The sequence below is a fragment of the Oncorhynchus keta genome, chromosome 35, assembly GCF_023373465.1.
Source record: "Oncorhynchus keta strain PuntledgeMale-10-30-2019 chromosome 35, Oket_V2, whole genome shotgun sequence".
NCBI classification, from domain to species: Eukaryota; Metazoa; Chordata; class Actinopteri; order Salmoniformes; family Salmonidae; genus Oncorhynchus; species Oncorhynchus keta.
This window is the reverse complement of record NC_068455.1, coordinates 29907579-29934134: the sequence shown is the minus strand read 5'-3', so window position 1 is coordinate 29934134 and position 26556 is coordinate 29907579. Positions and strand designations below refer to the sequence as shown.

The 26556-nt window shown below is 42.6% G+C and overlaps 2 protein-coding genes across 3 annotated transcripts in view; one reads left to right on the top strand and one right to left on the bottom strand.

Moving 5' to 3' along the window:
- LOC118368295 (echinoderm microtubule-associated protein-like 5) overlaps positions 1 to 16898 on the top strand; it is a 56656-nt gene extending 39758 nt beyond the window's left edge. The window contains exons 21-44 of one of the 2 annotated variants that reach the window (XM_035752293.2): positions 340 to 481; positions 604 to 756; positions 1276 to 1407; positions 2315 to 2403; positions 2780 to 2956; positions 3394 to 3595; positions 3752 to 3878; positions 4260 to 4274; positions 4762 to 4770; positions 4973 to 5051; positions 5388 to 5517; positions 5705 to 5803; positions 6247 to 6267; positions 7166 to 7339; positions 7470 to 7678; positions 8107 to 8264; positions 8462 to 8576; positions 8692 to 8880; positions 9024 to 9196; positions 9331 to 9493; positions 9604 to 9707; positions 10365 to 10518; positions 11045 to 11145; positions 11350 to 16898. In XM_035752293.2, coding sequence (XP_035608186.1) covers positions 340 to 481; positions 604 to 756; positions 1276 to 1407; positions 2315 to 2403; positions 2780 to 2956; positions 3394 to 3595; positions 3752 to 3878; positions 4260 to 4274; positions 4762 to 4770; positions 4973 to 5051; positions 5388 to 5517; positions 5705 to 5803; positions 6247 to 6267; positions 7166 to 7339; positions 7470 to 7678; positions 8107 to 8264; positions 8462 to 8576; positions 8692 to 8880; positions 9024 to 9196; positions 9331 to 9493; positions 9604 to 9707; positions 10365 to 10518; positions 11045 to 11145; positions 11350 to 11386 — 2952 coding nt within the window. In that variant the 3' untranslated portion in view covers positions 11387 to 16898. Of the gene's footprint in view, positions 1 to 339; positions 482 to 603; positions 757 to 1275; positions 1408 to 2314; positions 2404 to 2779; positions 2957 to 3393; positions 3596 to 3751; positions 3879 to 4259; positions 4275 to 4644; positions 4771 to 4972; positions 5052 to 5387; positions 5518 to 5704; positions 5804 to 6246; positions 6268 to 7165; positions 7340 to 7469; positions 7679 to 8106; positions 8265 to 8461; positions 8577 to 8691; positions 8881 to 9023; positions 9197 to 9330; positions 9494 to 9603; positions 9708 to 10364; positions 10519 to 11044; positions 11146 to 11349 lie in introns of those variants that run through there. The other variant, XR_008093008.1, reaches the window with a different exon arrangement.
- An 819-nt stretch (positions 16899 to 17717) lies between these two features.
- Positions 17718 to 21908, bottom strand: LOC118368294 (iron-sulfur cluster assembly 2 homolog, mitochondrial-like). The gene is made up of 4 exons (XM_035752290.1): positions 21765 to 21908; positions 19655 to 19829; positions 19336 to 19451; positions 17718 to 18318 (listed from the first exon to the last, which is right to left on the bottom strand). The coding sequence occupies exons 1-4, from the start codon at positions 21827 to 21829 to the stop codon at positions 18144 to 18146; spliced, it is 531 nt and encodes a 176-aa protein (XP_035608183.1). The 5' UTR covers positions 21830 to 21908; the 3' UTR covers positions 17718 to 18143.
- Between the last annotated feature and the right edge of the window lie 4648 nt (positions 21909 to 26556).

Here is a 26556-nt window from a genome sequence, read left to right as displayed (position 1 = left end):
AACCCAGAACTAATGCTATTGATTTATTTTGTTAAATGCTCTAGAGCAAATGAGCAATTTCTTATGGGTGAAGCCAAGCAACAGAAGCTATGGCTCCTCCATTGATTTTCATGATGCACTTAATAATTCTAACAATAAATCTGTGGATGTGTGCTTGCCAAATACAAGGCTGTGCTAGACGTGTATTTATTTAACTAAGTATATAAAATATTTTATGTAGGGGTCAGAAGATGGTTCACCCTATAAAATGTGGTTCCTTACTCCTTTCTCTCTGACCTTGATTAGGTTGAACTGAGCTGCACTGAATTCAATGATATTGTCTATTTGATGGGTCCACAGGGTCACATGGAGGGTGAGGTGTGGGGCCTGGCCACCCATCCTCATCTCCCTCTCTGTGCCACTGTCAGCGATGACAAAACCCTGCGTATATGGGACCTGTCCCCCAGCCACTGTATGCTGGCTGTACGCAAGCTCAAGAAAGGTGAGTCACTCAACCCTCAAAATAGAGAAGTCTATGCTACATTCATTCACCTCCTTCCTTTCTTTCTGTGGTGCATTCTTACAGTTATTAGGTGCATTGGTACTAACTGACGTCCTCCATAGGGGGGCGCTGCTGCTGCTTCTCCCCTGAGGGCAAGGCCCTGGCGGTGGGCCTGAACGACGGCAGCTTCCTCATCGTCAACGCAGACACCCTGGAGGACCTCGTGTCCTTCCACCACCGCAAGGACATAATCTCAGACATACGCTTCTCACCAGGTCAGATGCTCGCCTCCTTCCACCTCTCCCTCTCTTCATCCCTCCCTCCCTATAAACCCCATCCAGATATTCTTCCCTGAGGAAAGAAAGACAGAGTGTAAAAGTGAACTTTCTTAAAAATAAATAAAAAATAAGCAGAGATGTGGCCAGGTATTCATATTTCCCCCTGCTGTGAGGAGAAGAGGTATTGCTGCAGGCTTGACCCAAATACACTACTGTATGTAACAAGGCCAGGCAGGGAGAGACAAAGTCTGTCTGAGTGGGAAGAGAGTAGTGGCGAAGGATAAAGTGAGAGCTAGAAACTAAACTCTCGATCCAGTTTCCCAACACATCACTGATAGTAACTTAAAAGAGTTCTAAGATAGTTGTTTTTGTTATAAAGAATTGTGACCTCATACTGTAGATATGGAGTCAGAGTTTTTTTTATTTGTGTTGTCTTGAATGCTGATCAGAAGGTCTGTCAGTCTTGTGAAACACATGAGGAAACCCTTTTGAAACATGGCTGCTGTGTTTATTCAGGTGCAGGAAAGTACCTGGCGGTGGCGTCGGGCGACAGCTTTGTGGACATCTATAATGTGATGAGCAGCAAGAGGGTGGGGGTGTGCAAGGGGTCCCTAATCTACATCACCCATCTGGACTGGGACAAGAGAGGTAAACATGTTGGTTTAACATCTACACCACCCATATGGACTGGGACTAGAGAGGTAAACATGTTGGTTTAACACCTAGAGCACCCATCTGGACTGGGACAAGAGAGGTAAACATGTTGGTTTAACACCTAGATCACCCATCTGGACTGGGACAAGAGAGGTAAACATGTTGGTTTAACAACTACATCACCCATCTGGACTGGGACAAGAGAGGTAAACATGTTGGTTTAACAACTACATCACCCATCTGGACTGGGACAAGAGAGGTAAACATGTTGGTTTAACACCTAGATCACCCATCTGGACTGGGACAAGAGAGGTAAACATGTTGGTTTAACACCTAGATCACCCATCTGGACTGGGACAAGAGAGGTAAACATGTTGGTTTAACAACTACATCACCCATCTGGACTGGGACAAGAGAGGTAAACATGTTCGTTTAACAACTACATCACCCATCTGGACTGGGACAAGAGAGGTAAACATGTTGGTTTAACAACTACATCACCCATCTGGACTGGGACAAGAGAGGTAAACATGTTGGTTTAACAACTACATCACCCATCTGGACTGGGACAAGAGAGGTAAACATGTTGGTTTAACAACTACATCACCCATCTGGACTGGGACAAGAGAGGTAAACATGTTGGTTTAACATCTACACCACCCATCTGGACTGGGACAAGAGAGGTAAACATGTTGATTTAACATCTACACTGACTGTGGACTTGAACCAAAGCCATTGTATTTCAGGCAATTGTTACTGTTGGCTCATTCACAATGTGTTGAAATCCTGGGTAAATAAATAGTTGTTTTGTGTTATTCCAAGTATAAAACTGAATGATAATGCTACAAACGTGTTTAATTTGTAATCTGATTCAATCTTAACTGTGTTCTCTCATTCACAGGAAAACTACTTCAAGTAAACACTGGTGCTAAAGAGCAGTTATTTTTCGAAGCTCCACGGGGGAAGAAGCAGACCATTCCTGCTACCGAGGTAAGCACAGCACAGACACTGCTGCCATGGCTCATGGCGTTGTGGTGGGTATAGCGGGGCTGGCCTACTTCCCCCCCCTGGCATGTCACAGGACTGCGTGGGAAGGGCATTCAAGCATTAACACGGCCCACTTTTCACCAGCATCGTTCTCATTCTGGCAATTTCAATGGGATAGTGTTTTTAGGGCCTTATACTGTGTGACATTCACTGTCACTGTGTGACACCTTGTGAGACACAGAGAGCGGGGGGCACTAAGAAGATAGGGGTTAGAGATGATAGAGTCTGTCAGGCTGGTGCTGTGTCAAATCTCATAGGAACCACTGGTGTCCTCCACTCTTCTTTTCTCGCACTTCTCCTCACTCCTCCTCTCCTTTAGGTGGAGAAGATAGACTGGAGCACATGGACCTGTGTGCTCGGGACGTCCTGTGAGGGGATCTGGCCTGTGGTCAGTGAGGTTACCGAGGTGACTGCTGCCTGCCTTAGCAACGACAGAAAGGTGCTAGCAACGGGGGATGATCTGGGATACGTCAAGCTATTCAGGTATCCTGTCAAGGTAAGACACTGTTAATAATATTTTATTATAATATAATAAATATTAGATTTTAATGTCCTCTTGCCCTTACTGGAATGTAAAACCTCTTAAATATCTTAAATAACCACACAGCACCAAGCCCCCCCCACCCTACCCCTCTAAAAAAGCAGAAATATAAACACCCTTGCACAGACTCACACTTTACTTTTTCCTACTAGCACTTTTCCTACTAGTTACTTTATTGAAGAAAAAATGACTTACTGTGACTGAGATGCTTGTATGTGGTTGTCCCACCTAGCTGTTTTCAGATGAATGCACTAACTGTAGGTCGCTCTGGATAAGAGCTAAATGACTATTTCATTTTAATTATAAAATTGTAACATTTACACTAATGTAATGTTAATTCTATGCTAATGTTAAAAATTTTTATTTTAAGTTAATGCTTCTTTTGCCCACAGGGAAAGTATGCAAAGTTCAAGCGCTACGTGGCCCATAGTACTCATGTGACTAACGTGCGTTGGACGCATGATGACGGTCTCCTGGTGACGGTCGGCGGGGGTGACACGTGCCTCATGATCTGGACCCACGAGGCAGAGGGGCACCGGGAGGCCAGACATTGTGACAGTGAAGAGTCGGACATCGAGAGCGAGGATGATGGGGGTGAGAAATACACCCCAAGCTAAACCGGGGGCTTCAGTCTGAAGTCATCACAGAGTCACTATCTACGGATATATTTAGCCTCCCTCTAATACGTCATTCTATGTAGCCTCCCGTAGATGGTAAAATGGCTGTGTGATATTTTCTGTCATTGGCCAGGTTATGACAGTGATGTGACGAGGGAGAATGAGATCAACTACACCATCAAGGCCTTATCCACCAACATGCGTCCCATGACTGGGGTCAAACCCCACCTGCAGCCGAAGGAGCCGTCTGTGGACGAGAGGTAACGAACCACAGGACTGTGGAGAGACACCCAAGGGATCAAATACTTTTCTTTTCTTTTTCTTTTGTGCTTTCTTTATTGGACACATGATGGACAAATCTTGAACAGTCAAAATACTTTGAGCCAATCAGTTTAAAGTGAAACGAGATGTAGTGAAAGCACAGTCAATTGGGGACTCATAGTGAATGTATCAAAGTGAGACCAAACGGTCCACCAACTCAATTTGTGTCAATTCAAATTTACTCAATCACGTTTATTTTTTGCCTTTACGTGAATTCATACTGCCCATTTGAGGATAACCTCGCCTCTCTCTTCTTCTCTCTTCAATGTCTGTCCATCTGTCTCTGTCTGTCCTGCTCTCCTCTTTCATTCTACTTGAAGGCAGGGGGTAGTCAGGTAAGAGACTTTACACAAGACATAACTATTACTTTAGGGAAAAGTACCTCTTGCTAGGCACAATATACTGTAAACCCTGAGATACAGTATCTCAGTTTCAGCTATCTCAAGTATCGATTGATAAAGGATGTTAATATATGTATTTCACATAACCTATTGTCCAAATAAGCCGTACATAAGGTCTTTATTTGGGTTTTGGAAATGTTTTTGGTTTCCAGCTGTAATAAAAAATCATGTCTGCTTCAGTCTATGGTTGGACAACCCGTGTAGCATCTGTGGGTGCTGGTTAGTGGTTGTCATAGAGATCCTGAAGGTGCTGGTTGTTATGGATACTCCGTGGTGCTGAATATGGTGTATTTTATGTCCTCAGTGGCTGCAGTGTCAGTGTTGTGTTACGCTGCTGTGTCGGTGGGGCAGCTGTGAACGCTGTGCTGTCAGAACCCCTGTTCTAATGTTCCCTTTCCCTTTGTTATCGCTGCCATGGAAGAGGGTCAAGGTAAGACACATCTCCTCTGGTCCATATTAAGTTCTGATTAAATATTTCAGACGCAAATTTCACTTGTTGAGCACATACAGCTCAAGAAAGGTCTTCTGGAAATACGTGTTTCATGAATGTCTTGACTTGTATTTTGGATCTTTGACTTGAGAAAGATTGGTCGATGGGATCATACACAGCAGCTCCTCTTATTCTGTGTCAGGCCTCCTGTTAGCAGGGCGCTGCCACAGCCTGAGAAGCTGCAGACCAACAACGTGGGCAAGAAGAAGAGGCCCATCGAGGTGAGACTTGTGTTACCTCAGGACAAATACACACGTCCAAATCATGTTTTATGGATGTTTGCTATTGCAACCCACCTATTTCATCAAATACGTTTGTCATTCAGCAAATGGGTTGGTCATTGTTTTGGTAATGCAATCCTTTAGAATCAAGTGTTCTTCTTTGTCCACTCCAGACCTCCTCTTCAGGGACCCTGATTTAATCCTAATTTCATTTTGAGGAAGTACATGCTCCTGCTGTTCTGCCATTCCTGGCACTGACAAAAAAATAAAGTTGTCTCGCCCTCTGTAGCTATGGGGATTACCTCTGACCCTGGCCCTGTCACGACTCTCCCACAGGACCTGGTGCTGGATCTGGTTTTTGGTTACCGTGGCAATGACTGCCGCAACAACGTCCACTACCTGAATGAGGGGGCAGATATCATCTACCACACAGCTTCTGTTGGCATCGTCCTCAACCTAACCACAGGTGAGGTGGGGGGGTTTAGAGTAAAGAAGGGATGGGCAGAGTTGTGTTCATCTGAACAGAGTTTTACAGTTCTGTTGAATGAGTCTTAATGCTGTTCTTTCAGATCCTAAATATGTTCTTTCATGTTCTTACAAGAACTGTCAATTCATATATATATATTTGTGTGCGTGTGTGTGCTTCCTTGCAGCCTGCCAAAGCTTCTATATAGAACATAGTGATGACATTCTGTGCCTGACTATCAATCAACACCCCAAATTCCCCAACGTGGTGGCAACTGGCCAAGTAGGTATGTTTGTGAGAGGTTGACCTCGTGTTTTTCTCCCTATGTGTTGTAACTGTGTGTTCTGCTGGGGGACTACTGTGCTCCCCTACCCTCTCTTATCTGTGTTCTGAAGCAGCTAACTTGTATAATCGCAATATTCACACGGTTGAATAAAAATAATCATTGTCACGCATGCTCTGTGCCTCGAAATCCACAGAAACCTATCAAACAAAGTCAAAGTCTGTACACAACTGTTATTTGTCTGGAAAGAGAGAATCAAAAGCTGCATGTAGGAGCTCCTTGTACATTTCCCATGTGCCTATTGGCTCTTAATGAGGAAGACAACTACAATACAGTATGCTGACAAAAATCTTACTAACACTTGGACTGTGTAAAATAGTGTCATAGAGTTGTAGTGGTGCCATTGATCTTAGTAGTATTTTTGAAATATTTATTTTTCCTTACAGGTGATACTGGTGATATGTCAGGTAAGAACTAGTTTTGGTTCAATAGTTTTGGTTTATTCCAGACAGCAGAGAATGTTGTTCTGAAGGAGAGGGTTCAATAAACTAAAGGGAAAATATGAAGATGGTTTTCTCATGGTAGATTGAGAATATCCTAATCTTCTTCATACAGAGCATGGTTTAATTGATCGACAGCTACCCAGATACCTTCTACTACAGGTATCATCAACTAGATCCAGCCACGGGCAATTTTATTTTATTGAGCGGACGGTCAGGGAGCTGGAACATAATTACAAATCATTGGTAGACTGCAATTTGACCTCACGAATCCCAAACAGATATAATATTTGACAAAAACATGATCATTTCAAACCTTGCTTACATTTGTATACGATCACGTGTCTCTCTATTAAGTGTGGGAATACTTGGGAACAGATTAAAACTATTCTAATAACTGGTGTTTTTACAGACTTCTATGTCCGACATCAATTTTTTTTTTCTAAATTATTGCTCAGAAAACTTGGGGGGGCCAAATCAAACCACCCGTGGATCAATTTTGGCCCACGGGCCGCCAGTTGGGGAACCCTGTTCTGCTACATCCACAATGTATTATATTGATACACTGCCACCTAGTAGGTTAGATGGGAAGGTCAAATGTGCACCTCACACAAACTTGCTTGCTTTGAAGTCTTTGCAGCTCTTGTTTGACCCCCACTTACATTAGTAGGCTACTTTATTCAAGGCACATTGTTATATGAATGTACCATTGATATTTAATATCCCATGATCAACTATTTTTCATCAAAGTCACAATCACATAATCATTTAATTTGTGGATTTAGTTTGGGCCAAACGTTTCTGTCCTCTTCTCAGTCAGCATACATGAAGCTTGAATCTACAATTGTCTTGTTCCCTCCTTCAGCCACGTCGCCCTCCATTCACGTGTGGGATGCCATGAACAAGCAGACGCTGTCTGTCCTGCGCTGTTTCCACTCGCGGGGGGTCTGCTCGGTCAGCTTCAGTGCCACTGGGAAGCTGCTGCTCTCTGTGGGTCTGGACCCAGAACACACCATCACCATCTGGAAGTGGCAAGAAGGTAAACACCTGACACTAACTCAGTAGAGGCTATTCACCTCATCACGGTACACCTGTTAGTGCCCAGCTGGAATTAATACAGGTCAATGTATCACCGACAGAGCTTGTTCTAATAAATCATTCTTCTCAAGGTGCCAACGTGGCCAGTCGGTCAGGCCACATTCAGCGGATCTTTGTGGCGGAGTTCCGTCCAGACTCGGACACTCAGTTTGTGTCTGTGGGTGTCAAGCATGTGAGGTTCTGGACGCTGGCGGGCCGGGCTCTGCTCAGTAAGAAGGGCATGATGAGTAACATAGAGGACGCCCGCATGCAGACCATGCTCTCTGTGGCTTTTGGGGCTGTAAGTCCATTCCCCACTCTCTATTGCCATATGATACCTAATCGGACAATACAGTTACCGCATATGCAATTTCCCCTATGGAATATGTATGATCAGCGTTAATATTTTTGACATTTGGCTTATTGTTAAGACATACTATACTTATTTAATTTATTTCCTAATGACTTGAATTCATTTTGAAAACATTTGAATATAACCTACCTTGACAATGGCATGACAATGGTGTGTAGTATGATATGATAAATGTAGAAATAATGACATGCATATAAAAGCCTATTGAATATACTTGGCTATGGTTAACAACGATGATACGGATAACAACTGATAACATGCCATGTAATTGGTTCTTCTACTGCTTGATTGTCTGTGCAATGATCCTCTGCTCTTTCAGATCACTAGATAAGTGCAGTTTTTGTTTTTTGTTTCAGAATAACTTGACATTTACAGGTACTATTAGTGGGGATGTGTGTGTGTGGAAGGAGCACATTCTAGTGAGAGTAGTGGCTAAGGCCCACACAGGGCCTGTATTCACCATGTACACCACACTAAGAGATGGACTCATCGTTACAGGAGGCAAGGAAAGGCCGTGAGTACTGCTCCTCTCCTCACTGTACCAGCTACCACTATTGTTAGCCCTCTGAACTCAATAAACTGATTTGGATTCATTCATCTAAGTCTGCTATTTAATACGGTTTCTTACTCTCATTCCTAAATATGTTTTTGTAAGAAACCTGAATGGTTTACAGTAGTCACAACAGTGTTGTGTTTTGGTGCCCCCTATAGGTCAAAGGAAGGAGGTGCTCTGAAGCTCTGGGACCAGGAGCTGAAGCGTTGCAGAGCCTTCCGCCTGGAGACCGGACAGATCATAGACTGTGTGCGCTCCGTATGCAGAGGAAAGGTTAGGCTCTCCACCATCCACTGGGAATGAAGAATATGGTAATGGGTCATGCTTTGGTTAAGGATCAAGTCCACATCTGGATTTTTCATCCACATTTACCTTGTTTCTGTTGAAGGGTAAAATCCTTGTAGGAACGAGGAATGCTGAGATCATTGAGGTGGGGGAGAAGAATGCGGCGTGCAACATCCTGGTGAACGGCCACATGGATGGACCGATCTGGGGTGTGGGCACCCATCCCACTCGGGATGTGTTCCTGTCCGCTGCAGAGGATGGCACTGTGAGGCTGTGGGACATCCCAGAGAAGGTCAGGAGTCTCTGTGTGTCCTGTTAGCTTTTTGATGGAATCTTTCTTACAGATGTATTGTACTACTCATGTGTTGTGAGTGAAGCACTATAAGAACCTTGTGTGTTGACTTTCTCTGTGTTGAATCTTTTTGGGGGTAACAGAAGATGCTGAACAAGGTGAACCTGGGCCACCCAGCACGTACGGTGGCCTACAGCCCTGAGGGGGACATGGTGGCCATCGGGATGAAGAACGGAGAGTTCATTATCCTGCTGGTCACCTCACTCAAGATCTGGGGCAAGAAAAGGGACCGCCGCTCCCCCATCCAAGATATCAGGTGGGGGGGATCCCTATAAAAAAAATCACAGTACTTATTATGGGGAAACCTGTCCCAAGTGTACTGAGTATTCTTCTCTGTGTTGGAACAAATGTCAGAGGACACATTTTCTACTGAACATGTTTCTTCCTCAGGTTCAGTCCAGATTCACGCTACTTGGCAGTGGGCTCCAGTGAGAGTGCGGTTGACTTCTACGACCTGACGCTTGGACCACAACTCAACCGTATTAACTGCTGCAGGGACATCCCCAGCTTTGTCATGCAGATGGACTTCTCTGCAGACAGCTGCTATGTTCAGGTAGAGGCACAAGATCTGTGTATCTAGGATTGTGCAAATGTGTACTAACTCTCCAATATGAAACTCTCACAATATTCAGACTGCATTATTATTTGCTATTACCCAAACAGATATCTACTGGTGCTTACAAGCGGCTGGTGTATGAGGTACCATCTGGGAAGCAGGCCACAGAGCAGGCAGTCATAGACAGGATAACCTGGGCCACATGGACAAGGTGAGTGTGTGTTATGTTAGGGCCATAGTAATCACACTACTGACGTGTCCATATGAAGTAATCCACACTGAGGACACAGGGGTTACACCCTGGCCTTTTCTCATTTGGGAAAAAGTCTGTTCTCTCCTCTGTGACCTGGAAACCGATAATTGGTCAAGTGGTCAAAGAGAGTGCCAATTAGTTAGTAGGCGAACGGAAGAGTGTCCTCGCCTCCTCGTTAGCCACCTTTCATCGAGGACAGTCATGTGTATCCTACCTGAGTTCTTCGTGGAAGAGTTTTGATATCTGTCACACCCTGTTTAAAGCAGTTGTTGTTTTCTCAAAGAAGAAAAACATGCAACAGTTAAAAACGATATGCTACTTATCCTCACTTTGTGTTTATTTTGGGATTCCTTCCCTGTAAACATAATTTGCCTGTTGATGTGTGAGTAGAGTCTCATTTAATACAAGCGCATTTTCATCCATGTTCCTTCTCCTCGCCGCCTTTCCTCGATTACCTTTTGACCTTTTTCATAAGGAGGCGAGAGAGGACTGAGGAAAGAGGACACAGTAGTTGAGCAAATTCAAAATTTAGAAAAGGCCCGTCAAAGCACCACATGATCATTGGAGTTACTTCCTGTCTAACGTGTGATGTTTCACTGTCTACTGTCTGGTCAGTGTCCTGGGGGACGAGGTTGTGGGGATCTGGTCCCGTAACACTGACAAAGCAGACGTCACCTGTGCCTGTGTGTCCCACTCTGGCCTGAACATTGTCACAGGCGATGACTTTGGAATGGTAAAGCTGTTTGACTTTCCATGTCCAGAAAAGTTTGTAAGTATAATCTGTATTCTATGATGCTGATTTGTGTATCTGTGTAAATATTGAATTCTGGTTGAATTGTACCTTATGAATCCAAGATGGCAGAAATGTATACATTTACAGTTATAGAATAGAATATATTTCTTTATTTACGTCACTTACAAAAATGTAATACTGCACATTTTTTACAACTGCTAATACTTGTTGAATGATTACTCATTAATTGTATCATGTTGGACATTAGTCTACATTATTCACATTGACTTAAATAAAATAGTAGCTTTCGACATTGATTTGAATGGAGTTATATATTTTGCTGGTGAACTTCCACTAATGTGTTCGGGCTTATGTTTGTGGTTTCAATGTGTACCATTCATGTGTCTGTGTGATGTTATTGTGCCTGTGGTTGACCAGGATGACATAATAACAGTGCCACCTAACCTACAGTATGCATCTATTCTAAATTCAGTCTAAATTTAGCTCAGCTACTGGTATTTTGCGGTAGCCATTTTGTTAAAACACTTCTTGTTCCCTGCAGGCCAAACATAAACGCTTTCTGGGCCACTCTGCCCACTTGACTAATATTCGCTTCACAAGTGGGGATCGCTTCGTCATTAGTGCTGGCGGGGACGATAGAAGGTAGAACTCCCGTCTCTATTCGTATAATATTCCTCTGAAAGTCTCAATTTACAACATTGTCATTAGGAGTGTTTTTGGTTCATTGCAGCAATTAACAATTAAATAAACATTGTAATGGTGTATGAAATACTGTAGGTTAGACTGCTGTCTAACTGTTACAGTAATAAGTGTGTTTTGCGTCTTCCTTTCCGGTGTCCTCTGCAGCCTGTTTGTCTGGAGGTGCGTCTATGCCCCACACTGAGATGCATAACTGGAGCGACACATCATCCAGTCCAGGGGGCTGCATGGGCTTTTCCCAGCATGGCTATTCAGAGAGAAGAACCCGCTTCGCTGTGGGGCAAGCATGTCAAAACGGACAACGCACCTGGCAGCTAGTAATCATGACTCACTGCCTCAACACTAGGTGCAATCGTCTGCGTGAGCCTCATTTTCAGAAGCCCTGAGGTAGAGGACATTGAGTCACGACCGTTGCAAAATATCCCTCCAAAACATCACATCACAGTTGTAAAACTTGCTTTCATATCACCTGCACATGATTTTGATGGTCATTGTGGAGTGTTTCTGTGTCAACGTTCTAAATTGCAGTTTTGCCAGTTAGTACGAGTAAATGTGACTGATGAAAATGCCATTTTTAAAGACGTGTAACAAACTATCTTAGCCTTAATCTACTGGAGTGACTGATGAGGTTTGGAGTGGTTTGATGTTTGTTTTATATAATTTCAGAGGTTTTTTTGGACTAATTCTATTTTTTTTCTTTTTTTACCAATGATTTAAACTCCTGTGGCCTTCCTCCTGAATGTAACATCCACAGTTACGATCTGGATGTCAGCATGCCAAAGCATACTATGCACTGTACACCCGACCTGGTCACTGTGTTACCCTAATGATTTGTGTATGTGACCGTGTTGTCCACTGGTTGAACCTCAAAACCCCAGCAGTGTGTGACCATGTTGTAGCGACCTTTTAGGTTGTGCTGTAACCCTTCATAACATGTCATGTGTGTGTATACTTGTTTGAGGCTTTGTGTATGTGTGCAATGGGAGTGTATGGCTTATCGAAAGACAATACCGGATTCCCTGTCCAACCAAATTCCTCAGATAAGGAAAAAGGCGAAAAATTGATGTTTCAATGAACTGTTGCATATTTCCTTTCATCATTTTTCAGTGTGCTGCTATGATACAGTATTAAGAGCATACATATTGATATACAGTGCCTTCAGAAAGTATTCCTACCCCTTGACTTATTCCACATTTTGTTTCATTAATCTGAATTCAAAATGGATTAAATATGTTTTTTCTCACCCATCTACACACAATAGCCCATAATGACGGTGAAAACATGTTTGTTTTGCACTGTATTGAAAATGTAATACAGAAATATCTCATTTACACAAGTATTCACACGCATTTGCTATTACACTCCAAATTGAGCTCAGGTGCATCCAATTTCCTTTGATCATTCCTTTGATCTGTCACTACAACTTGATTGGATTCCACCTGTGGCCAATTCCATTGTTTGGACCTGATTTGTAAAGAAACACATGTCTATATAAGGTCCCATAGTTGACAGAGAATGTCACAGCAGAAACTACCATGAAGTCCAAGGAACTGCCTGTAGAGCGCCGAGATAGAATTGTGATGAGGCATATATCTGGGGAAGGATATAAAACCATTTCTAGGGTGTTGAACGTTTCCAAGAACAGAGTGGTGTCCATCATTGGGAAATTTTAAAAAAAGATGGAACTACCCAGACTATACCTAGAGCTTGCTGTCTGACCAAACTGAGCAACCGGGAAAGAAGGACCTTGGTCAGGGGGGTGACTTAAATCAGTTTTACCTCATTTCTACCAGCATGTCACATGTGCAACCAGAGGAGAAAAAAAACTCTAGACCACCTTTACTCCACACACAGAGACGCATACAAAGCTCTCCCTCGCCCTCCATTGGGCAAATCTGACCATAACTCTATCCTCCTGATTCCTGCTTACGAGCAAAAATTAAAGCAGGAAGCACCAGTGACTCGGTCTATAAAAAAGTGGTCAGATGAAGCAGATGCTAAACTACAGGGCTGTTCTGCTAGCACAGACTGGAATATGTTCTCGGATTCTTCCGATGGCATTGAGGAGTACACCACATCAGTCACTGGCTTTATCAATAATTGCATCGAGGATGTCATCCCTACAGTGACTGTGCGTACATACCCTAACCAGAAGCCATGGATTACAGGCAACATTCGCACTGAGCGAAAGGTTAGAGCTGCCGCTTTCAAGTTGTGGGACTCTAACCCGGAAGCTTATAAGAAATCCTGCTATGCCCTATGACAAACCATCAAACAGGCAAAGTGCCAAAGCAGGACTAAGATTGAATCCTACTACACCGGCTCCTATGCTCATCGGATGTGGCAGGGCCTGCAAACTATTACAGACTACAAAGGGAAGCACAGCCGTGAGCTGCCCAGTGACACGAGCCTACCAGATGAGCTAAATCACTTCTATGCTCGCTTCAATGCTATCAACACTGAGACATGCATGAGAGCATCAGCAGTTCCAGGACGACTGTGTGATCACGCTATCCGTACCTGATGTAAGACTTTTAAACAGGTCAACATACACAAGGCCGCTGGGTCAGATGGATTACCAGGACGTGTGCTCCGGGCATGTGCTTACCAACTGGCAGGTGTCTTCACTGACATTTTCAACATGTTCCTGATTTGAGTCTGTAATACCAACATGCTTCAAGCAGACCACCATAGTCCCTGTGCCCAAGAGCACTAAGGTAACCTGCCCAAATGACTGCCGACGCATAGCACTCACATCTGTAGCCATGAAGTGCTTTGAAAGGCTGGTAATGGCTCACATTAACATCATTATCCCAGAAACCCTAGACCCACTTCAATTTGCATACCGCTCAAACAGATAAACAGATGATGCAATCTCTATTGCACTCCACTGCCCTTTCTCACCTGGACAAAAGGAAAACCTACGTGAGAATGTTATTCATTGACTACAGCTCAGCGTTCAACACCATAGTGCCCTCAAAGCTCATCACTAAGCTAAGGATCCTGGGACTAAACACCTCCCTCTGCAACTGGATCCTGGACTTCCTGACGGGCCGCCCCCAGGTGGTGAGGGTAGGTAGCAACACATCTGCCACGCTGATCCTCAACACTGGAGCCCCTCAGGGGTGCATGTTCAGTCCCCTCCTGTACTCCCTGTCCACGCACGACTGCATGACCAGGCACGACTCCACACTCCAGACGACACAACAGTGGTAGGCCTGATTACCAACAATGACAAGACAGCCTATAGGGAGGCGGTTAGAGACCTGGCCGGGTGGTACCAGAATAACAACCTATCCCTCAATGTAATCAAGACAAAGATGATTGTGGACGACAGGAAAAGGAGGACCGAGCACAAACCCATTCTCATCGACGGGGCTGTAGTGGAGTAGGTTGAGAGCTTCACGTTCCTTGGTGTCCACATCACCAACAATCTAGAATGGTCCAAACACATCAAGACAGTTGCGAAGAGGGCTCAACAAAACCTATTCCCCCTCAGGAGACTGAAAATATTTGTTATCAGATCCTCAGATCCTCAAAACATTGAGAGCATCCTGACTGGTTGCATCACTGCCTGGTACGGCAACTGCTCGGCCTCCGACCGCAAGGCACTACAGAGGGTAGTGCGTACAGCCCAGTACATCACTGGGACTAAGCTGTCTGCCATCCAGGACCTCTATACCTGGCGGTTTCAGAGGAAGGCCCTAAAAATTTTCAAAGACCCCAGCCATAGACTGTTCTCTCTGCTACCACATGGCAAGCGGTACCGGAGTGCCAATTCTAGGACCAAAAGGCTTCTCAAAAGCTTTTACCCCCACGCCATAAGACTGCTGTACAAGTAATCAAATGGCTACCCCCCCCAAACCCTTCTTTTACGCTGCTGCTACTCTTCCTTTATCATCTATGCATAGTCACTTTAACTATACATTCACGTACATATTAATTACCTCAATTAGCCCGACTAACCGGTGCCCCCGCACATTGGCTATACGGACTATTTGCATTGTGTCCCACCACCCCCCCGACCACCAACCCCTTCTTTTACTCTGCTGCTACTCTCTGTTGATCATCTATGCATAGTAACTTTAACTATATCCACATGTGCATATTACCTCAATTAGCCCGACTAACTTGTGCCCCCGCACATTGACTCTGTACGGGTACCACCTGTATGTAGCCTCACTACTGTTATTTTCACTGTCATTTGACTGTTTTTTTATTTTGTATTTCTTTACTTATCTATTGTTAACCTAAACCTATTTTTTGTTAAAAAATTCTACTGTTGGTTAGGGCTTGTACTTACAAATAAGGATTTCACTGTAAGGTGTACTACACCTGTTGTATTCAGCGCACGTGACAAATAAACTTTGATTTGATTTGACCAAGAACCCAATGATCAATCTGACAGAACTACAGAGTTCCTTGGCTGAAATGGGAGAACCCATCAAAAGGACAGCAGTCTCTACAGCACTTCACAAATGGGCTTTATGGGAGTGGCCAGATGGATGCAAAAAGGCACATGACCGAGCGCCTGGAGTTTGCAAAGAGGCATGTGAAAGACTTTGAGAGCATAAGGAAAAATTTTATGTGGTCTGATGATATGAAAATGTAACTCTTAGGCCTGAATGCAAAGCACTATGTCTGGAGAAAACCAGGCACAGCTCAACACCCTTCTAGCACCATCCCTACCGTGAAGAACAGTGGTGGCAGCATCATGCTATGGGAATGCTTTTCAGCAGCAGCGACTGGGAGACTGGTAAGGATAGAGGGAACAATGAATGGAGCCAAATGCAGGCAAATCCTTGATGAGAACCTGCTTCAGAGTGCAAACAACCTTAGACTGAGGCAAAGATTGATGTTCCAACAGGACAATGACCTCAAGCATACAGCCAAAGCAATGCTGGAATGGCTTCAGAACAAGAATGTGAAAGTCCTTGAGTGGCATCGTCAAAACCCACACTTGAATCACATTGAAAATCTGTGGAAAGACTTGAAGATTGCTGTTCAATGCCGCTCCCCATCTAATTTATGATCTTGAGAAAATCTGCAAAGAAGAATGGGAGAAAATCCACAAATCTAGATGTGCAAAGCTGATACAGGCGTACTAAAGACAACTCAAAAATATAATCGCCACCAAAGGTGCTTCTACAAAGTATTGACTCAGGGGTGAATACTTATGTCAATTAGATATTTCTGTATTTCATTTTCAATACATTTAAAAACATGTTTTCACTTTGTCAACATGTGTATATGGGTGAGAAATAATAATGTAATACATTTTTAGTTCAGGCTGGAACACAACAAAATCTGGAATAAGTCAAGGGGTATGAATACTTCCTGTAGGCACTGTATGTTTAAAAGTGAGTGGCTATTTTTTACAAGGATATAGGTGTATGTTTCTTGTAACCAGATATGATACACCTAACAGAGTAAATTGAAAATATGAAATGTGAAGAATGTTTTCCCTCTTGTTTTAATTACGTTGTTAAATAGATGACATGTTTACTGCATATTTGATTTACATTACATCAATGTAAATATAGTTTGTAAATATTATTTTGTATATTTTTTGTGAAATGTTTCTTAAATCACATTTTAATAAAGAAAATGTATAGACAACAACATAAGTTCTTTATCAGGCAGAGGGTACTAACTCAACCAAAAAGGTATATCAATCCAGTAACTATTTGCATACAGCAGTGATCTAAGCTATGTAAATTTGATGGTTTGCTGAGCTAATAATAAACTGTTGAGATGATAGCCTGTTCAGAAAAAATAATTCCCTTATCATTCACAAAATGACGTTGATGTTCCGAAACAGAGAAGAGTATTTAAAATGGTAATACCCTAATGGTAGTTGCAGGCGTTAAAGCAACAACAAAATCTCATGACTAAAACTGTCAATCTCAGATAACTTGGCCCCTCAAACAATCTAACTTCCCCTGACCATCATGATTTTAGGGAAAGATTATAATTTTGTACATTTAAACTGTGAGTTTGACCAATTCCTCCTTTTTAATATTTTTTAATATAAAAATATTGAAAACCTTTATAGTTCACATAATTGTCAATTTAAAGATATTTTGCCAATTTATTCATTTTTACATTTAACTAACAGATAGTTAATCCAGAGATTCTTACCTTTGCCTCGATCCGGCAGTCTCGTCCAGATCATCATGGCATTTGTAGTTCTTTATGATAGCCATATTAGCAGCTAATTTGCATTTAATTTCTGCGGGGTTAATCCAGGCAAATATATTGATAAATCACCTTGTCCTAGTGGGATTTACAGTTATCAAAACATCATGAGGGTAAACCTACATGAAACACAGCCTTTATTTTAAGTGTTTCTAAAATCCCCTATGGGAATAATGAATGGTGGAAAAACAATTGGAATCATTTCCCTGTTTGACTGCTAGGTTTTATGGGTATTATGACTCATACTGTGGTATACTCTATGACCAGTTTACATACACCAACATCAATTTGATCCCAAATAAAAAAGCCATGTAACATCCTTTTAACACATTTTATTGTTAGAGATATGACCCATTTTTATATATACAAGCACATCTAGGTACGGGATACACTCTAGCACATACAAACCACTCCAAAGCATAGTCTTCATTTAGTATAAATGTATAATGAATCAATAAGACAGTGTTTTATATTGTAATGAAATGTAACACTAATCCATCTATTTGTATCCAAGAAAATCTCAGATTCTCATCCACTTAGTTTAATTTGTAACCAAGCATACTTTACCTAAAGATACACCAGTCTGTCAATGTTTTTAGTTGCTGAGTTGCTACAAGTATTGTCTGTGAATTGTGTAATAACTTATGCAACCATGAGAACACGGTCTCTGAATATATCATTTTATGACTTAGTGAAGGATGTAGGGGATGAGGGTTTGAGAGCTGAAAGCCTCAGGCCGAGACTCATAACTTGACTGAGAAGGAGGTTCCGCAGGAGCAGCCGTGGTCTGCCTGGGGGTTCTTCAGCATCTGGAAGGAGGAGCGGATCAGCTCACGAGTATAGTCCAGTGTCGAGCCTTTCACAAACTCCAGGCTATCTTGGTCCACAATGATCCCTACCCCTCCCTGCTCAAACACCCTGAGAAAAAAATGGGGTGCAGTAGAAAGAGTTTAGAATGGAATTTTTAAAAAGGAGAATTCGAAGGGATTGAGGACAGAGAGATAGCATGTAACACAGTGTAATGATCAGCTATACAAACCCACAGACTGTGTGGTGAAGAAAGCGCAACAGCGCCTCTTCAACCTCAGGACGCTGAAGAAATTTGGCTTGTCACCTAAAACCCTCACAAACTTTTACAGATGCACAATTGAGAGCATCCTGTCAGGCTGTATCACCGCCTGGTACGGCAACTGCACCGCCCACAACCGCAAGGCTCTCCAGAGGTTAGTGCAGTCCGCACAACGCATCACCGGGGGCAAACTATCTGCTTTCCAGGACACCTACAGCACCCAATGTCACATGAATGGCAAAAAGATCAAGGACAACAACCACCCAAGCCCCTGCCCGTTCACCACACTAACATCCAGAAGTCAAGGTCAGTACAGGTGCATCAAAGCTGGGGCCGAGAGACTGATCAGGCCATCAGACTGTTAAACAGCCATCACTAACACAGAGAGGCTGCTGCCTACATACAGACTTGAAATCATTGGCCACTTTAATAAATGGATCACTAGCCACTTTAATAATTCTACTTGAATAATGTTTACATACCTTGCATCACTCATATGTATATACTGTATTTTATACCATCTATTGCATCTTGCCTATGCCACTCTGTCATTGCCCATCCATATATGTATATATTCTTATTCCATTCCTTTACTTAGATTTGTGTGAATTAGGTAGTTGTTGTGGAATTGTTAGATTACATGTTAGATATTGCTGCACTGTTGGAACTAGAAGCACAAGCATTTCGCTACACTCGCAATAACATTGCTAACCATGTGTATGTGACCAATAAAATTTGATTTGAGATGATTGTGTTAGCAAAAATAATTGTGTTCCTGCTGCATGCCATTCAACACATTAAATAGTTCATTCATAATGAGGTCTTCTTGAATGATTACAGAGGTACAATCAATCAATGACAATTACCTGTCATCCTCATTCCTAGTACTGTCAACGATAAACTTGTACTGGAACCCAGAGCAGCCTCCCCCTTCCACCTGTATTCTCAGGTACTCTCCCTTATCCATGATCTCTCCTAACCTCTGAACAACACACAGAGAAAAGGGTAATTATGTCAGTCGTTGACATCCTTGTATCACTTGATCAGTGTTGATGAAAGTAAAAGTGAGTGCTTGAGAAAAACAGAGCTTTTACAGCCCACACATATGGGAATGATTTCAAATGAGAAGCTACATGGTATACTGTACATGACATGTAAGCAAGTTGAGTGAATAATTGCCCTAACCTTAACACATGATGCACTGAGGTATACTTTCTCTTCAACTGGACTGGACTCTGCTGGTTCCTCTTCGGCTGATGTGCTGCTTAATCGAGAGACATCTGTGTAGAGGGGTTGTGACCTTTGGGAACATCTCAGTAATATAGGTTGGCCCACATTGGTGACAAGGGGAGCAGAGGCCCTAAAATAAATACAATTATTCAGTCAAATCAGAGTACCAAAGATGCTCAAGACATACACATCACTCACTTTGAATATACACTACATGACCAAAGGTATGTGGACACCTGCTCGTCAAACATCTCATTCTAAAATCATGGGCATTAATATGGAGTTGGTCCCCCTTTGCTGCTATAACAGCCTCCACTCTTCTGGGAAGGCTTTCCACTAGATGTTGGAACATTGCTGCAGGGACTTGCGTCCATTCAGTCACAAGAGCATTAGTGAGGTCGGGCACTGATGTTGGCTCGCAGTCGGGGTTCCAATTCATCCCAAAGGTGTTTGGCAGGGTTGCGGTCAGGGCTCTGCAGGCCAGTCAAGTTCTTCCACACCGATCTCGACAAACCATTTCTGTATGGACCTCGCTTTGTGCACGGGGGCATTGTCATGCTGGAACAGAAAGGCCCTTCCCCAAAGTGTTTCCATAAAGTTGGAAGCACATAATCATCTAGAATGTCACTGTATGCTGTAGTGTTAATATTTCCCTTCACTGGAACTAAGAGTCCTAACCCAAATCATGAAAAACAGCCCGAGACCATTATTCCTCTTCCACCCAACTTTACAGTTGGCACTATCCATTCGGGCAGGGGGCGTAGTCCAATTGCGGTGAGCTTGACACCACTCCAGCCGACGCTTCCATGGTTGCTCATTTCATGAAGCTCCCGAGGAACAGTTCTTGTGCTGACGTTGCTTCCAGGGCAGTTTGTAACTCGGTAGTGAGTGTTGCAACAGAGGACAGCACTCGGGGTTCCCATTCTGTGAGCTTGTGTGGCCTACCACTTCGCGGCTCCGTTGTTGCTCTTAGACGTTTCCACTTCAGAATAACAGCACTTACAGTTGACCTGGGCATATCTAGCAGGGCAACATTTTTACTAACTGACTCTAACTCTATCTAACTCTATACTACTGACATATAAGGCCTAACGTTACACTGACAGCAGTGCAGTCTACTAGTTACTACTACTTATGCCTCGATCACACCGATAGTGTTATGGCATTTTGGTACACCAGAAGTACATTCATTTCCAATGGAACGCTGATGCGTCAAACTGTATGTTTGACAGAAATGGTAGCAGAAGGTGAATGTTTAACTTTTGTTGCACACATATCCAGATGATGCTGCGTACCATTTTTCACAAAGCCGCTATCGGTGTAATCGAGGCGTTCGCTGCAGGGAAGGGGTGGCAGGTAGCCTAGTGGTTAGAGCGTTGGGCCAGTAACTGGAAGGTTGCTGGAACAAATGCCCGAGCTGACAAGGTAAAAATCTGTCGTTCTGCCCCTGGACAAGGCAGTTAACCAACTGTTCCCTGGTAGGCTGTCATTATAAACAAGAATATGTCCAACATAGGCACCAGAGGACACACTGCAACTGCTCTTGCGAGGCAAACGCAACGTTCCATTGGAAATTCATGTATTTCCGGGGTACCAAAATGCAATCACACTGTTTGTGTGATCGAGGCATTAGCTTTGGAACACAACATCGGGAGTCTGTTGGTTAATATTGTGGTAAGGTTGTTTTTTTCCATCGCCACCCACCAGAACGATGCACCACTCTGGGAGTCCAACCTGTGTCCCAAAGCCTATAGGGATGGGTCCAGCCTTGGGGTCATGTATAAAGGCTCAGTGGATCATGAGAGCTGGCTAGACTCATGTGTAGCTAGATCAAGACACACAACGTTGACTAAGTCCAAAGTATTTGTCTGATTAGATTGTAAGACAATGTTTTATTAACAGCAATCAAACTTTTACGTAGCTAGATGACGAAAGCTTGACTGACACAAAATGATAACCAATGCTGTAATGTTAAGAGAGCAGAATGGACAGAATTAAGTTGTTTATATGCCTTCTTAAACAAATCCCGTATATTTAAATACCCATATAATTGCTTATTGTATACCTAGCAAGGGTCCATGCTCTTGTCTTTGTCGCACTCAACATAGCTCCTCGACCCAGGAATGACATCTTCAATAACACTGTAGCTAGAAAGCCCACCCCCCAACATGGAGAAACTGCGGCGTCAGATCAAGTGACGGAAAACGATTGGTCACGACGTCACAAGAAACGCCTACCGTGCAATATATAAAATATCTGATTCGTTACATTCAACGCCAGTCAGCGGACCTTGTAGATTCGCGACATTTTTCTGTGACAATGAGTGTCTGTCGGCCTGCACCTGAAGCAAATATGTTTTATAAGTAACCCAAGATAGAGCAGAGCCTGTCGTTTCTAATGGGAGAACATGAATAATCGTGGGCAGAACGAGCAAGGAGGTGGACAGAGCCAAGAACGAGCTAGTGAGATCCTATTGTCGCGTTCTTGCATTTATTTGCATATTTCTGTTAGGGAATACCTACTCTGAGAAGTGCGCGTGTGCAGTAACGCAATTCGCCCTTGCACTCCCAAACAACGCACCTTTTAGAAACGTTGACAAAGGGTAGCCTACAAAACACCGATTCCAGTTTTGGCAACAAAAATAACTGTATGGTGATCAAATGTTTAATCGATGAGAAAATGTGCAGAATTTCGGCCAAACTCCATATCGCTCAATCTTCTCCCACCTCTGGCAACTGGGCTTCCTCTCATGACCATATTTGGTAGTGAGTGGAAACGCCAACCAGATGCTGGCTGGAATGCTTATCATTAATACATCCGGTGAAATATCTGGCTTATTCTGACTGTGCCTGAAGAACCCAAGCGGTGTGTTTTAAAAAGTTGTTTTGTTCGCCTAATATATATATTTCACAACTTGTTATATCGGTGTATATTCAAACGAAGATAGAAAGGTAGTTAACAAGTGAACGTTGGATTGATGGATTTGTTACTGTAGACTAAGGGTTGCCAAAAAAAAATTCGTCCACGACGGCATTTGGATATCTGAAAATTCTCGCGACCCCAACCAGCCAATGTTTACATTTTATTTGGGGCTATGGCAGGCAATTGCAAAACATTCTAACAGTAGAAAATAGTAAAAATAAGGAAAACCCTAGAATGAGTAGGTGTGTCCACACGTTTAAATGGTACTGTATATATACGTTCAAAAGTTTGGGGTCACATTTTCTGTCCTTTAAAATCACATAAAATGGATCAGAAATACAGTGTAGACATTGTTAATGTTGTAAATGACTGTTGTAGCTGGAAACGGATGATTTTTTAAAATGGAATATCTACATAGGCATACAGAGGCCCATTATCAGCAACCATCACTCCTGTGTTCCAATGGCACATTGTTTTAGCTAATCCAAGTTTATAATTTTAAAAGGTTAATTGATCATTAGAAAACCCTTTTGCAATTATGTTAACACAGCTGAAAACTGTTGTACTGATTAAAGAAGCAATACAACTGGCCTTCTTTAGACGAGTTGATTATCTGAAGCATCAGCATTTGTGGGTTACAGGCTCAAAATGGCCAGAAGCAAAGAACTTTCTTCTGAAACTCGTCTGTCTATTCTTGTTCTGAGAAATGAAGGCTATTCCATGCAAGAAATTGCCAAGAAACGGAATATCCCGTACAACGCGGATCCCGTACAATGTGTACTACTCCCTTCACAGAAGGTGGTCCTTCTGTGGCTCAGTTGGTAGAGCATGGCGCTTGTAACGCCAGGGTAGTGGGTTCGATTCCCAGGATCACCCATACGTAGAATGTATGCACACATAACTGTAAGTCGCTTTGGATAAAAGCGTCAGCTAAATGGCATATATTATTATATTATATATTACAGAACAGTGCAAACTGGCTCTAACCAGAATAGAAAGAGGAGCGGGAGGCCCTGGTGCACAACTGAGCAGGAGGACAAGTACATTAGAGTGTCTCGTTTATGAAACAGATGCCTTACAAGTCCTCAACTGGCAGCTTCATTAAATAGTACCTGCAAAACACCAGTCTCAACGTCAACATTGAAGATGCGACTCTGGGATGCTGGCTTTATAGGCAGAGTTGCAAAGAAAAAGCCATATCTCAGACTGGCCAATAAAAATAAAAGATTAAGATGGGCAAAATAACAGAGACTGGACAGAGGAACTCTGCCCAGAAGGCCAGCATCCCAGAGATATTTCTGTATTTCTGTACTTTGTCATTATGGGGTATTGGGTGTAGATAGGTGTTTTTTTATTTATTTAAGCAATTTTGAATTCAGGCTGTAATAAAGATTGATGATGTTTTTTATTTAATCAATTTTAGAATAAGGCTGTAACGCAACAAAATGAATACTTGTATGTATGAATACTTTCTGAAGTGTTTTCGGAAAGTATTCAGACCACTTGACTTTTTCCACATTTTGTAACGTTACAGCTGTATTCTAACATTGATTAAATAAAAAATGTTGATCATCAATCTACACACAATGCCCAATAATGACAACGCGAAAACAGGTTTTTAGAAATGTTTACACATTTATACATTTTTTAAAACAGAAATACCTTATGTAAATAAGTATTCAGACCCTTTGCTATGAGACCTGTTTGCATTGATCATCCTTGAGATGTTGCTACAACTTGATTGGATCCACCAGTGGTAAATTCAATTGATTGGACATTTTTATTTATTTCACCTTTAGTTAACCAGGTAGGCAAGTTGAGAACAAGTTCTCATTTACGGACCCCAAACTTTGAGGAGTTGGTCCTAAAAAAAACTAATATTTTCCAAGTTAATGGTGTTAATCATTTCTACTAGCCACCTATTAAAGCAACGGTGTGGGTTACTTCCATTCTGTGAGGATAATATTTTTTTAGCAGCCACCATTCCAAACATCAGAGCCTGTTGTTCCTCATAGGACGAGCTTAAAACTGACTCTGAGCAGCCAAAGAGAGCGAGTTCTGCTTCAGGGTCAATGGCCCTCTCATATGCCTTTGAGTACCAATCAAAGATGTTCCTCCAATAATTATTGAGTATGGTATGGGGCAGAGACAAAAAATATGATTTAAGGAACTCTCTGAGGCTTTACACCTGTCACAGTGGGGAGACCTGGGGGTAAATTCTATGTCATTTGGTTTTGGAGTAATGAAGTCTATGCACAACCTTGTATTGTATCAATTGATATCTGGCATTGATGGAACAGGAGGGGATTCTTGACAGGGCTTCTCCCCATAGATCATCTGAGATCTCAATATTTAACTCTTTACCCCAGGTCTCCTTGAGATGGCTAGTAGAGGCTTCTGTGTAGTTGGAGAAAAAAGGAGACAAACTGTGAGATGAGGTGTTTTGAATTGGGAGGGCGCTGTAACGAATTATAAAACGAATGTTGTTCAGGGAGGGTGTCAGCATTTTGAATTTCCCCTTTGATATAGTGTCTGACTTTTAAGTAACAGAAAAAAATGTGAATGGGAGAACTTATTCTAATTGGATGAATGATACTAATTGCTTATCTATATAGAAGTCTTCCATTGTGGCCAGTCCCTTCTCCCTCCATTCAAGAAACACTTTATCAGACCGAGATGGAACAAAATAATGATTAAAGCATATCGGGGTGTATACAGAAGTATCAGGCACCTTACAAACATGGCTTAAAATTCTTAAAGAATTTCTCAAAGCCAAGTTGTTGCCTGTCAGTTTGTATGGGGCGGCAGGGTAGCCTAGTGGTCAGAGCGTTGGACTAGAAAGTTTGCAAGTTCAAACCCCCGAGCTGACAAGGTACAAATCTGTTGTTCTGCCCCTGAACAGGCAGTTATATTTTTTATTCGGCCGATTAATCGGCAACGGCCTTTTTGGTCCTCCAATAATCGGTATCGGCGTTAAAATCATAATCGGTCGACCTCTAGTGCGTACGGCCCAGTACATCACTGGGGCCAAGCTTCCTGCCATCCAGGACCTCTATACCAGGCGGTGTCAGAGGAAGTCCCTAAAAATTGCCAAAGACTCCAGCCACCCAAGTCATAGACTGTTCTCTCTGCAACCACACAGCAAATGGTACCGGAGCACCACGTCTAGGTCCAAAAGGCTTCTTAACAGCTTCTACCCCCAAGCCATAAGACTCCTGAACAGCTAATCAAAATGGCTACCCGGACTACCCCCCCCCACACTTGTTTTTCTTAAAAATGCATTGTTGTTTAATTTTACCTTTATTTAACCAGGCAAGTCAGTTAAGAACATATTCTTATTTTAAGGGCTTGTAAAGTAAGCATTTCACTGTTGTCGGCTCATGTGACAAATAACATTTAATTTTATTTAAAGCCTGGTGTGTTGTGATGGTTTGGAATTCATTCATGAGTCATGTGATAACTACTGAGACCAGAGTATGACTAGCATCTCATACCATAGTTACTACTGTTCACTAGTGATTTTTCGTTTGATATCGGAGCTGAGGCATGAGTTGAAATCACTAAGCAGCTAACGCCTCGATCACACCGACAGTGTTTTAAACCTGAAGTACATTCATTTCCAACAGAACGCTGCGTTTGCAACCATGTGTTGCAAAACGCGAGATCCCACTGATTTCACTGTTGTTCTGGTGCTTTCTTCAATTCCAAACTACTTTCAAACACTGACCTCTACTGGACAATATACTTACAAATATAGTTAGTATTTCGTAATAAAGGTTTAACCTTTTTTACAACCTCTACATTAGATTGTGCCAATGTAGTCTGCCAATAAACCTCAAAGAAGTAGTTTACACCTCGATCACACATACAGCGTTATTGTGCAAAGTGGTATGCAGCATCATCTCTGTGTGTGTAATCTCTGCGTGTGTAACAAA